We start from the raw sequence: 13,880 nt of genomic DNA, 5'->3' as shown, positions 1-13,880 counted from the left end.
ATGTCTTATTTAAAAATGGTCTCATGGCTGCTGTGGAACTTGGTAAATAGGTGTTAGGAGCTCACTCTGGCAGCACTGGTTTTACTTGCACTGTATTATTTTTCACACTATTTATGTCAGTACAGAGCATGGTAGTGAGGTGCTGTTTTGACTTCCTTTGCCCCAGAGCTGTTCTCAAGTCTGATGATGCTGGGGCAAGGTATTTTAATTTATGGAAATAGTTTAAAATACAAACCAATCTTTTTTTAAAGGAATAATCTTCTTTAGAGCTGAGGGGAAAAAAACATGAAGATAATCTCTTTTTTTTAGATTTTTATAAAAATTTATGAAGCAAATCCTAAACTTGCGGCCAGTTTTGACCAGATGGTGTCCTTAGAATAACTGCCTTTAGCGATAAGAGCAAGTGTTTTCTCTAATAAATTTACAAAATCTTGTTGTAGTGTATCTGTCACTAGGACATAAATTGCACTCGGTAGCAATGACACCAGGCCTTTGAAATTGTTCTTTTCACTAAAGACTCAGCTCGTCCTCTGGAGGCAGCAAACAGTGAGGGGAAACCGCGTGTATCATCTCCTCATTGTGCCCATCTGCCCGGGACTTCTCCCCGTCCCCCTGAGACATTGTCTCTGCAAAGATCCCCTTTCCCCTCCGGTCCTTCGTCGGCTCTCTGAAGGGCCGTGAGTTAAGGACACCTTGTAAGCACACCAGCAGTTGCTCTGCAATGACAGCTAGGATTTGTTTCTCGAAGCCAGCGGCTGATACGCGTTGTATTTCCTGCAGCTGTGAGGGGAAAGAGAGTGCTTTGCATTTGTGAAAGTGTGAAATTCACAGATCTGCCGACACACCAGCTCCAGGTTAGAGCTCCTTCTGACTTAGACAAGAAGCTGTCAAAGAAAACAGAAGTGCTAAAGCAAGTTGTCTGTGATTCAGTGAAGGAAAAATCATTTTCCCCAAGAAAACAATGATCCTTGCCTTTACATGGTGTGAAGAGTCCTGTTTTGCTGTCAAAGTCTTATTTTGAGATATAAACTCAAGGCCCTGCTGTTTCCAGTCATCAGAGATGCTTAGAGTGTGGGTTGCAAAGGCAGGAACTGGAACGCTCCGGCCCTTTTGATCATATTTTACTTTGATCAGTGTTTTTTGTCTCAATTTCCATGACAACTCTAATTGACAAATGTATTTTTCATTATGTTGACAAAAATAGCCGCGCTACACAGGTTGATATGTATTACCCATCTGCTCTCCCAATGTACCATTCCTGCTCTTACTCCTGCTGCTTGGAAACAGTGATACATTATTGTTGATCTAAGTTTCTTGGAAAATTTCACAGCAGAGGTATTGAAAAGCAATTAATATTCACAGAAAGATTACTGATTGCGATAGCTTTCACTGCACCAGCTTTTAAATAGCAAGATCTCTTATTAATACCATCACTCCTAATAAATGCAATTAAAATTGTTGACTAATGAAAATTTTAGTGTTAATTTATATAATACAGACTTTATACTTGCAATTAGAGCCTTCTTGATTCTGCAACGTGTTGTTCAAGGAGAGAGAGAGTATCATCTCTGATTACACGTCTGTCATTTAGTAAGAAGAAAGCAGTTTTTCAGAGACTCCCTTGTCAGCCAAGTCAAGAGACTTCTTGCAGCAGCAGCAGCCAAAGTTCTGAAGTGGTATTTTAAGTAAGTCACTTCGAAAGTCAACAGTGTTAAGATGTTTTATATAAGCATTTGCACTGATGAATCCACTGAACTCAACGTTTGCCATTGTATTGTGTTCAGCTATGAGAAGTGCATCAAATATATTTATTGCTTCGAGGACAAGGTTTTGGCAGCTCAGAATATATGGCGTTGTTCCTGTAAATTTCAGTTTCTCATGTTCTGTGTTCTGGTGTCTGGTTTTACACAAAAGCGGGATATGGCACTGAATTTGGAGCAAGTACTTCTGTCACTGACATTTCTCCATGTTAGTGCTAATCCACACATGGAAACAACAACTACTGAATCACTACATCACTTGCTCTCTTCTTCATGAAATTCTCAGGATCCCTGGGAGTTTGGCATGGAAATAGTCAGTGCCAAATTGAGTCAGTCCATGCTGTAGCTCTCAAGTGATATTGCAAGCACTCTGCTCTTACCTGTGCCTTTTGTGGAGATATTGATGAAATTGTGAATTTGAGCAAGGCTTGATTTGTTGCAGAATTACTTATAGTAACATCTACAAGTACTTCTCTGCCTATAGCTCTAATTCTGGCCCTAGAGCACGTGACGTGGGAAAAGGTGGAGGGATTTGTCCATCTATGAGATGACAGAGGAAAACTCTCCTCATTATTGGCAGTGAATCTAATAAGAGTCAACCATGACAAATTGCAGGTAGGGAGGTTCAGCTTGAACGTATTTTCAAAAAAATCTTCTTTACCAGAAGGATAGTACAGCTCTACAACAGGACACCCAGAAACCCTGAGAGTGCTTCGTTTTAGAGGTCAGAATTTTGGTAGACAAACTATGGCTGACCTGGAGCAGTGCTGGCTGTAGTCCTAGCCTGAGCATGAGGTTGGACTAGACACCTCCAGAGGTGATTCTGTGAGTGTATAGTCAACAAATGTCCTGGGTCAGTGGCACCCACTGGGAACAAATTTATAACCTCTTTCTCCCTGTCATTTACAAGAATTCCCACTGCTAAAAATGTGAACTCATTTGTTATAAGAAGCCCCTTTTTCTGTCACCTTCCTTCCCTTTGTTCACTCTCTGCATTGCTGTACAGCTTCTAACTAAATTCAGAATACTAGAAAGACCAAAGTTTTACATTGCTCTTGTCTTCTCATTGGGAACCCTTTCCAGAGGGAAAGCGTGTCTTTCCTGCAGATATTAGAGCAGAGTGGCCTTCACTGTCTTCTGCCTTGTTTGCAACAACATCGTATCCAAGGCAATCTCACAGCACTTCTGTCAGGGCATTTACACGACTTTCAAAGCCCTTTGGCAAGTGCATATTTTTTCAGTTGATCTGAACAAGGTGTGACACCAACATTTTTCAAGGAGATTTCTCAGCCGCTTCCCATAGTGGAAGTTGTATGGAAACATTGAAGTTGAGCTCGAACATTAATGGTGCAGAACACCTCTGCCCATCAAGAAACTTCTGCTTCGCTCTGAGTGTGTCCTTCTGTTTCTATAGAAAAGAGCTCATTCACTGTCTTTTATACTTCACTTGTCTTTTCCACTTCATGTTCAACTGCTTACAGCTTCAAATTATGCAAAACACTCTGAAGATGTTAGTTTCAGTGAGAATTTTGCTTGAAATCCAGAAGAACTTTACAAGCTGTGCAATACATTTTGCCACCACTTGTATGGAAGATAATTTGTTTTCTTTACTTCTCTGCATAACATTTATAGTTGCCACTTTCTAGCTATGAAATCTAGCTACATTTTCATTGTAATTATCACATATTTACTGTCTTGTTCAACTGTTCTTTGGGGAATTCTTCAGCTACCTGGTTTCTGCTACAGACTTGTGGCACTGAGACGTTAATCTTTGTGTGCATTTGCAAGTATAAATCTGAGTGATTTGGTTTTTACAATGGCACAGTATGGTATGCATGCTTGTACAGAGAAAGCACCTACCCATTTACAATTTGCCCTATGTTTATTGAGATTTGTGGTCACTGCAACTGCATGGTAAAGTCTCAGTGTTGTGGTTTCACAGAGTGTGTGCACCAGACTGTACAGAGAGATTTGTGCTCAGGGGAGCAGGGAGAGGAGAATAACTGCATGTGTATAAAGATAATGTATGTTCCAACTGTGAAATCCCTTAAAAAAAAACAGTTTTGGTGGGCATGGCATGCCTGAGTCTCTGTTTAGCTTTGGATACTGAGCACCCTGGATACAAAAGCACATTTTTCTATCAGTTGTGATTTTTGATGCACAATTCTCTTTGTGTCTGTTGAAGCAGTAGGGAGACTGTTTACAGATTTGCAGCTTACGGAATGCCAGCAATGTGCTCTTCTGTCAGACATGGGCTCAAAATTTTCATCTGCCATCCAAATCAGGCATTTCTGGGATAACTGGCACTAGCAAGTGCTTGTCACCTGAGATTTTTCAGTTCTGGTTTCAAAATAGGAGAGCAGCTTTCTTCTTGCTTTGAGTTATGGAGAACTGCATTGGGAATGATGCCAAATTCTTTCATCCTTTCCTGTATTGTCACTTCCAAACTCCCATATCTTAGCAACTGTGCTGTAGGGGAGACGGCCTGGGCGCCGTGTGTGGCTTCACTGGCTGGGGAAGGACGCTGCAGTGATGTGGGTGAGAACATCTGTGTAATGCTGCTGTGTTAGATGCAGCATGATTTTAGAGCTGATGTTCTGTGGGCAGCCTTGAGGCACATTTCAGTTCAGAAGACCTTCCACAAGTATGAAACTGTCTTCAGTCATACTTTCCTGTGGCCTTGCAGATGGGCCATGTTGATTCCTGTTCCTGTGACAATGTGCTGACAACAGAGTTGGGAAAAAGCGAATGGACAGAGTGTCATCCTGGTGGGTTTCTGGCTGTGGGTCCCAGGCTCCAGCTATGGCCCTTCTGGGGAAGCAAAACACGAGCAGTCAGTAATGTTAGAAAAGTAGTTCAGAGGCATGTGGGACTGTTCTTCTGAAGACCTTCCTTGAATTTTTCCAGGCTCTCTCATCCATGGAGGAATTCAGAAACCTGGATCGAGATATTGAGGGCTCTGCAAAACGGTGGAAGAAATTTGTTGAATCTGAGTGTCCTGAAAAGGAGAAGTTCCCTCAGGAATGGAAGAACAAGTCGGCTCTGCAGCGCCTGTGCATAATGAGAGCCATCCGACCCGATCGCATGACCTACGCTGTCAGGCAGGGGCACGTCTTTACTCTCTCTGTAATGATCTTGCTTAGCAGGCAACTTTGGGTCCGTGTTTTCTAGAGAACAGGAGTAATTCAGGAATATGTTTATGTATAGAATGTGAGTATTTATGTATAGAATGTGTGTTTATGTATGGAAAGTATAGAATGTATAGGATGTGAGTTCTGCAGAATGGTTTCCTATAAAGAAGTCTTCTGAATGTGTCATCTCTGAACTCTGCAAGAGTGTCAACACATTTCATTTAACTGGAATTTATTGTTTAGGGAGATCTAACCCCAGTATCACCAATAGTGATGGAGCAGTAGAACTAACACTGGGCGAGGAGCAGACGTACCAAGTCAGAAATTAGCATCTTCATACAGATGTTATACATCTGCTAGAGTCTTTTAATGATCAATAGATCTTCTAGAGTTCATTAAGGTAGATTTTAGTTACTAGAACCTTTATGGCTGTTCCTTAGGCACAAACATAAAGTATAGAAGCAAAGGAAGGTCTTATAAAAGTTTTCTTTTTTTCTTTTTTTTTTTTTTTCCGTAAAATGCAAAATTTATGTGATGCTAGTTCTGAAAGTTGTAGTTGTAAATTATGTAGTGAAGGTGACTAGGTGAGTCTAAACTTTATGAAGGTATGCAAAAGCAGTATGCTTCTTTCAGGGGAAACTAAAGGTCTTTCACTCCATTAGGACTTGTTTTTTCCTTCTTTGTCCTAGTAGTCCATGACTTGACATTTCTGCAATGTCTCTCATGCTACTGCCTCTAAAATAGTTTATATTGCTCCACCATCTGGCATGTGCGTGTATATGGGTGCATGTAGCAGATTGTATTAGTCAGTGTATGAACTAGATTTCTGTTTGTGCTTTAAAATTTGCAGAAAAATGCAGACAAGACTGAATGAAGTCTCTCTATGGTCAATCTTATTATGTTTTATTAAATTAAATATTAAAATTTATCATAATCATACCATTCCAAACTATATTCTTTTTAATTTCTTACTTTTTTAGGGCTTGATTCTCCATGTGTTCTCTCAGCTGAGAAGGTTGTTTTACCTGTTGTTGTTTAGTTTGAGTAAAGTAAGCTCTTGTCTTTCTGAACTTTTAAGTGCGTAGTTCATTTAAGCAAGTTTAATTAATTTATTTCAATCAAAACGGCAGTACTCACGTAGCTCAAAAATAACTGGAACATAAAGTTTGAACACCTTTCAAATTTCTCTTGTATGAAAAAGTAAGGGAATCCAAGTTCAAAAGCTTGTCTGGATATTTTTAGGGTCTAGGCAAGTCAAGTTTTTCTGTTTGCACAAAAGTATTTAAATGTTTTTTTGTTTCGTTTCTTATCTAAAAGTAGGTTATAACATAAACATGTGAAAACAGTAACAGTTCACAGAACCTTCCCCAGTACTTTCTTTGTAGATATATTTGTGACTAAAATTCTTCTTGAAATATAGGATAGTCAGACACTAGGCCCAAAAGATTTAAGAAGAGCTTTTGTTTAGGGAAATCTTATACCCCAAAAGCAAATGTGAAATTATTCGTGGTAACAATGACAGTCAAAATGTGTTTGACTTCCTGGTTCCTTCTTGATAGTATCATATTCCTCAACATTTCTTCAGACATCAGCCTGGCTAAGACAGATACTGTTCCTTTAATGAAGAAATTTGTTCCTAAGAGATCCACCTCTAGAAAACACGCGAATCTGTTCATCGGTTTTTCTCATGTCAGTCAGTGAAGTCAGTAGTCTTTGGATTGATCTTCATATAGTCGGCATTCCTGACAGCCACCGCACAGGCGGCTGATGGGCATCTTGTGTCTTGTTTTTCTCAGCACGGTCAAACTTATGTGGTGTCTGTGACCCTTAAAAAAGTAGGGGATCTTGTGGAGCACTGGGGAGCTGCACACTCTAACCACGAGGACTTCAGCCGCAACATCCCTGCTTTAGCCAGTAGTGTTACAAGTTCATGTACGTGCTAACAAATTCGAGTTTTAGGTACCTGCAGTGTCATTGGATCCCACAAGTTATTTTGCAGTTCTCAACTTGCAGATCTCTTCCCCTGTATATCAGTTAAATCTGCTAACATTGAATACCTTACCGATGATCAGTGGACATCGCTACTAGTCCTAAACTTTCTATCTCTCTGAGAATCTTGACAAATACTTGAGTGCATTTTAGGAGTCAAGGAGTGACTTGATAGCCTAAACACTGGTTGACTAGTGGTATTTTAGATGTCCTAGAATATCCCTACCTCATTTCCAACTGCTGTTCAGAAAGGTGTAAGACCCTTTATGTCCAATGTCATATGTGCCAGCTCCATGAAGATGGTCTAGGAAGTTCTTTGGCATCTAAAATGATCAACCCCTGTACTGGCTTCTTGCATTTCCCTGTCTTGGAAGTTAGGTTTTTCAGCTATTCTTCATAGCAGATCCCTGGGGGATATTTGCACAGGCTGTTTTATTCCCTGGGCCTGAGGAGCCATCAGGAGAAACCACTGTTATCCTGACTCACTCCTTAGAGCTTAGGTGGGGGCACTGTTCTGTTGTCCATCACCAAGAACCATAATTTCCTCAGGAGGGGTTTTACAGTGTAAATACCTATTTCATCATTCAGTCTTAATGAAGAACATCAGCAAGGAGCTTCTTGCAACACCTTGTGCTCCCATGCTTCCACATCCATGATGAGGTCAGATCAGTCCAGCAGCTACTAGCAAGGTATAACTTGGTCATAGTGAAGTTCTTCCAAAAACACAGGTACTTCTGCCTTGGGGGACAGACTTTGAAAACAGTGCAGAAGGACTGCGGACCTGCACTACTCCAGCCATGTTTATGACATTTATATGGACTCTTCAGATAAAGGATCTTAGGCAGCTGTGGCTTCATATAACCTAGAAAAGCTGTAAGCCAGACGTTTGTCTTGCATGGTAATTTTGCTTTTTGTTCTGGTACCATTTCTCAGATACTACTGCTTAATACTGTGAACCACCCCTATGAATACCTTGTTTTAAAGACACCAAGCATAGGCACTGTTCCAGTCCTGTCTCTGAGGGCAGGCCTTCCTTCCCTGCACATGTGGTCCATTTCAGAGTCTCCAAGTCACAATAATTGTGTTTCTGAATCTCCAAGGCATCATTTCATAGAGTTGAGACTTGATGTAAAACAATAATGTTGTGACCTTGTATCTGAAGGACTGAAGATTTCCAGCAGCTCTTTAGCGCATCTTGACCCAGAACAGAAAAATCCACTTGAAAGAGGTAACAGTGTGGAAGCTTTTTCTTTTGCAATCCCTTAGGAGATTCTACTCCAACTGCCTTTCACTAGTCCATGAAAGAGACCCTCGAGTCTCTTAGAAAGAATTTGACTTCCTTATTCTGGTATCATCAACCAAGTGAAAACTGGCCAATATTTTTCTTCCCTGTGGTACTGAGGTTTTCAGAAGGCCTGAGTCATGCATCTATGCTTGAAGAGTAACTACTCATTCCTGGGGTTTTAATATAAAATTCCTACCTTTGAATCAACGTTCACTGTATCCTCTTTTTCTAATGCAGTGATTTTGGAAGCTTACCCTAGGGAAATTCAGCCTGAATGTTCTCCATGTGCTATATTCTGTTCAGGCAGCTGCTGTGGAGCTGATTTTTTTCCTGTTCATTCAGTTGTATTTTTCCCTGTGACTCTCATGCAGAGGCTAAGCTACATGTGCTAGATATTCTTAGAGCTCTTCCCTTTTATCTTTCCAGAACAAAGTAATTTTGTAAATCATCTGGACTTTTTGTGACTTTTGGTGATAAATCTAAAGGAATGCTGTTTCCTCTCAAAGGCTGTATGGATTACAAAGTACATGGCAGTTTTCTGTACATTAACTTATGTCTTCTCTCCTGAGATACCTTTTCCCAGAATCAAGCCAGTCCTTGTATTGAACTTCTGAATACAGCATTGGGCTGGTAGGACCCACTGTTTTCCCTTCTGACTTCCTTTTATTTGTCAGATATTGGTATGCCATGTGTCATTTTACCTCTGTAAAAAGCGCCAGCCATTGCTACCGAGTGATAACTCAAAAATCCCAGCCTACAGATCCTCTCTAAGATTATTTTATGAACATTTTTTTGATTTAGTTTCTAATTTGTTTGAATCAGCAAAATCTAAACTAATTAATCGATTATTTGCAGGAGAATCTTATGAATGGTAGTAGACTGGCAAAACTTTTTTCTTTCTGACAGAGATTTTATAGAAGAAAAGCTTGGCAGTAAATATGTGGTAGGGAGATCCCTGGATTTTGCAACAACCTTTGAGGAATCAGGACCTGCAACCCCAGTGTTTTTTATCCTGTCCCCAGGAGTCGACCCACTGAAGGATGTGGAAAAACAAGGTAAATAAATCGTGTCTCTAGGCATACCACAGCATTGCGTTTTATCTTCTTCATAATTATCTTGGCATGATATTCTTGTTCTGTTTTTTTTCTTTTTTTTTTTTTTTCCTTCATCTCTTTGTAGATAATGGAGTAATCTGTTAAAAATAGATACTTGTGAGAAGATGTGATTGGTTTTGTTTTGTTTTCTTTTTTTTCTTTCTTAGAGGTTTTTTGATTTTCATCTAAAGTTTAAATTAAACTTGTCTCTTTGCTGCATTGCCTGGATTCCCAATGTGGTTCACACTGCAACGATTTCTGAGTTGGTCTTGTACACAACCTGCAATTTGTGTCAGAGATATCTAATATGCTGTCAGATAGCTTGCTTTTTGCCAAGAAAGGTTGTACCGGATGATCCTTGAGGTCTCTTCCAGTTTGGTATTCTATGATTCTATGATAACTAAAAATAAGCGCAGCTCCCTCTATCAGTCTGCTGGTTAGTGGTAGAGTTTCCAGTTTTTAATCCAATCCTTCCTGAGTTGATTTTGATGCAGATGGTCAAGTGTAGTGCTGTCAGCTGGCTTCAAAACCGAAGGGGCTTCTTTAAAGTGCTGTATTTGAGAAGACAGTGATTTCCATTGTGCACCGACTGCTGTAGGCAGTGCCTGTGCTTTAAAAGCTGCCAATGTGCAGAATTTGCTCTGGTTCTCAGCTCCACTGTGGAAGAACTACAATTGTCAGCTGGAACATGGCAATTACAATAGGTCTGGAAATGGGGTCGCTTCTGACTGTCAAACAGAGGTAACTGTGGTCTCTTCTTTCGAGACTGTTACAGTAGAGGGGTTCCACCCCTCTGGAGCAGAGGGGTCAGATGCCTTTGGGTACTGCTTTAGGGCTGCTCCACATTGCCATTCTACTCATCAGATGTCTTTCACCTTCTCCAGAAATGTGCTTCATATATCTCCAAGACCATGACTTCTGGTCAAGCCCTGATGCTCCTGGCAGCGTGAAGTATAGTATATTTAAACTGTATGAGTTACATATCAGACTACCATAGTAGAGCTGCTGGCTCTTTTTTACTAGGCAGATCTAGTCTCCAGACTAAACATCAGCAAGCCTGGCAGCCCCAGCAGAGAAACAAGTAACACTGAACTAAGCTGTCATCTAGGTGAGTGGTGGAAGAGCACTCACCTGTGGATGTTTTTTCCTCTCTATGATGCACCTTCTGGGTCATCCCAAAATAATATTGCCGTCAGTCTTTACCCACATTCCCACAAGCAGCTTTCAGAGATGTTAAAGCCCAGTGCAGCCTGAGCCACAGGCCAGATCACAGTTCTCAGTCATGGGGAGTTCCTGGGCTTTGCATTGTGTTTCGTGCTCTTTCTGCCCTGATACCAGGACTCATTATTGTGAATTGAAGGAGACCCCCCTGAGGAAGGTTCTGTCATGTGCCTGGCTTCCCTTTGAAGCCATGTCGGTGATCCTGTCTCTCACTGTTATTTTCTTGTATGGGAAATGAAGCGCTAAAATCCAACCACGAATGGTTTAATTGGAATTGTAAAGATGAGTGTAGTTGAGCACCTAGCTTCAGTCAACCAGAAAAGTTACAGCAAGTAAAAATTAAAAAAATCTAATGAAATAAAACCATTGCTTCAGTGCAGCTGCACTGGTCTTAAAGCCTGCTTCGCTGGGGTCTGGACTGGATTCATTATTCAATATTTTCTCTGCCCTTTATTAAGTTTTATTAAAGTACCAGTCTGGCTAGATAATTCTTCTGAATGGAAGATAGCTTCTTCCAGATGCCTACTCGTGGGACCTTTCCTTGGCAACATGGGCAGGACCCTGCAGCGAACACTGTTGGGCTCAGCAAGTTTCCCCACCTCCCTGCGGTAGCCTGACTGCGCCGTCCCCTCTCCTCTCCAAGGCAGCAAGGAAGGAGGAAGGCTGGCATTGGTTTTGGTGAGGCAGCCAGCACAGGCTCACTGTCTATCCCTCTGCAGTCCTGTTCCTATCCATGAAGTTGAAATAACAACTGATATTAATTTTATTATTAATCACCTGTTTTGGGGTAGCTCCCTGACTTCTGTAAATTTGCTCCATCTTTTCTTGAGAGTGTGGGTCTTGAAGGCAGAGGAGATTAACAGCTCTCAAAGTTGGCAGCCACCAGAGATGGTGAAAAAGAAAACAGGAAACTCTCAAATATGGGGAGAGCTGTAGCCCAGGGGGTTGCTGTAGTAAGGCTAAGCAGAGAGCTTGAGCAACTGAAACAGTTTGGATATTTGTTTTATTTTGGCCATCTGTTTCCAGTCTTGTACCAAGAGATGAATCCTAAATGTTGCAAGACAAATCTTTTCCTTGTTTTAGTATGAAACTTTCCTGCTTTTAGCAGAAATCGAGAATTAAAGGTGGACCATCTACATGAAGGCAAATCTGCATGTAGAGATAAGTGTAGGCAGTCCCAAGGGATCAGCATGGAGGGATCTGGGGACATGTGTACTGACTCCCTATCTGAGCTAAATGCATCCTACTATGATGCATGGAGCCGGTGTGGTTGGTTGTTGAGCTGCTTCCCCCCCAGCAGCACAAATCAGTGCTCATCATCTGTGGAGATAGCTTGCTCCAGGCAGTTGCTTCTCCTGTGAGACAAGGAACAACTGGTGTAATCGGTCTTTGGATGACAGATTCTGAAAACTAAACAGGAGATCTTTAGCTATCATCACTGAAAGGATCTGAGGCACTGGAATGCTACAGAGAAATCAGGGGAGTCTGAAAGAATATCATGGACTAAATGAAGAAGCATTAAATAGCTGCCATCCTTCCTCCAGAGCAGGATAATAATGGCATGGATTTTGGGGTTCCCACCCTGCACCGTGCAGAGGAGGATGTGGAAGGGACTGTGGGAGGTGGCCTGCAGTGGGTCCTGGAGCACCCCTCTCCATGGGCTCCACTGCAGCCCCCTGACCGTGGGCCTTCTCACGTATGTCACGGTGCACCCAGAGGCAACTCCACCCCTGCCAAAGGCCATGATGATCCATGAGAAATATGGAGGGCTGACTGGTTCTCTAGGCCCAAGAAACCTGGGAGGCCTTGGTTGAGGCCACAGGAAGCTCACACAGATTTCATTTCAGTTGCCTTCTCAAAAATTAATGGGTTCCTAACTTTACTGCTGGTTCTAGCACGCATCACAAGGTGCATTTTCCCACCAAACGATGTCTTGTTCAAAGCCTATTTAATCAGCAGGAAATTATTTTAATTCCCTATCACTGTAAAATATGTTTTTACACAAGGTTGCAGGGGAATAATGTACATTAAACAAGAAGCACTTTGTAATAATGTACCTTTGTGTTGATGCCGCTCTGTAATTAAAAGTAGTTTGGAAGAAGCCACTGCTGTTTTCAGTGCTTTGGCAAGGAGCGTGTGAGAGACAAGATAACTATTATGAGAAGTGCGATAGCTTTTCTGTGAGGGTTTTTGATAAGACTGAACTCTGCCTTGCGGCTGCTGTGTGAGCTCAGCTGTGCTGCGTGCCATTTCAGGAAAAAGTGCTGAACGTTACTCTTTTTTTTTCTTTTAGGGAAGAAACTTGGTTATACATTTAACAACAGGAATTTCCACAATGTTTCCCTTGGACAAGGTCAAGAGGTAGTTGCTGAACAAGCTCTAGATCTGGCTGCAAAGGAAGGTCACTGGGTCATTCTTCAGGTACAGTCTTTGGAAACGTTCCTGCCGTTCTCCCAGGTGATGTTGCTGATCACCTCAGCGAGGGCTGTCTGTCATTCTTATCTGGTGGGAGGTGGGACAAGGTGCCGTCCGTGTGTCCAAAGCAGCCACCTTCTAACTGTTTCTTGCTGCTATCTATTGCTTTTATTGGGGATTCTCGTTTTGGTTTTCTTGCTCATTGAGCCTTGTGTAGAGTGTGTAGTTATAGAGAGTCCTCCGAGGGGAGGTTGTTCTACACTTTCCTGTGATTTTATTTGCCTCACGAATAAAGAGCTTTGTTCTTAAGAGCTGTTAGACTAATTCTCTTACTGCCACTCAAAACTTACCATGTATCTAAATGAGCAATGAGAACATGCACACCACTGTATGAAAGGCAGGGGTTATCTGCAGTGGTGCCGATTCCTTTATGCATCCCAAAGCAGGTAAATATTTGAAGTTCTTATCACAATTCGGAAAATGTTTCAGAGCCTTTTAGGGTGCAAAGGGAGCTCTGACTTTGTCAAGTGTTCTGGAGCCACTTATTCAGTGAGTGCTTGAGTTTACTAACATGCAGAGTCAGTGATGGCAGCTCCCATTACAGGTCTTGGGAGCCCCTCTGATTTCCCTGATGTGGATATTAAAAACGTTTATTATCATTGAATTGTTTGGATAAAATTAGATCAAGACAAAGCTTTGAGTCATGATCTGAGCCTACAAGCCTGATTTGGGATTTAAATTAAATGCCATTGATATTTTGATATTAATTTTTGCTTTTTTGCAAGCTCCCTCTAAGGTAGACAGTACTGAACTTTTCAAGAGCTTTTAATACAGATTGCTGCAATACTGGCGTCTGCCTTTGAGATGGTGAATAAGAAAATATGTAGCTTTTTGAGACATACTCCATCAGTAATACAAGGGTTCTTTTCTACAATGTTGGTTAGATCCTGTAAAGGATCTGTTATAAATATCAGCTTCCATGTCT

At 41.4% G+C, this 13,880-nt stretch overlaps 1 protein-coding gene across 1 annotated transcript in view; it reads left to right on the top strand.

Moving 5' to 3' along the window:
- The window catches only part of LOC104359809 (dynein axonemal heavy chain 9), a 105,499-nt gene that overhangs the window by 52,802 nt on the left and 38,817 nt on the right, over positions 1-13,880 (top strand). The window contains exons 13-15 of the mRNA XM_042802655.1: positions 4,668-4,861; positions 9,072-9,220; positions 12,774-12,901. Of these exons, the coding sequence (XP_042658589.1) occupies positions 4,668-4,861; positions 9,072-9,220; positions 12,774-12,901 (471 nt within the window). The remainder of the gene's footprint in view (positions 1-4,667; positions 4,862-9,071; positions 9,221-12,773; positions 12,902-13,880) is intronic.

Source organism: Tyto alba, unplaced genomic scaffold (genome assembly GCF_018691265.1).
Source record: "Tyto alba isolate M040663 unplaced genomic scaffold, T.alba_DEE_v4.0 Super-Scaffold_39, whole genome shotgun sequence".
Lineage (NCBI taxonomy): Eukaryota > Metazoa > Chordata > Aves > Strigiformes > Tytonidae > Tyto > Tyto alba.
This window is presented reverse-complemented; position numbering and strand designations above follow the sequence as displayed.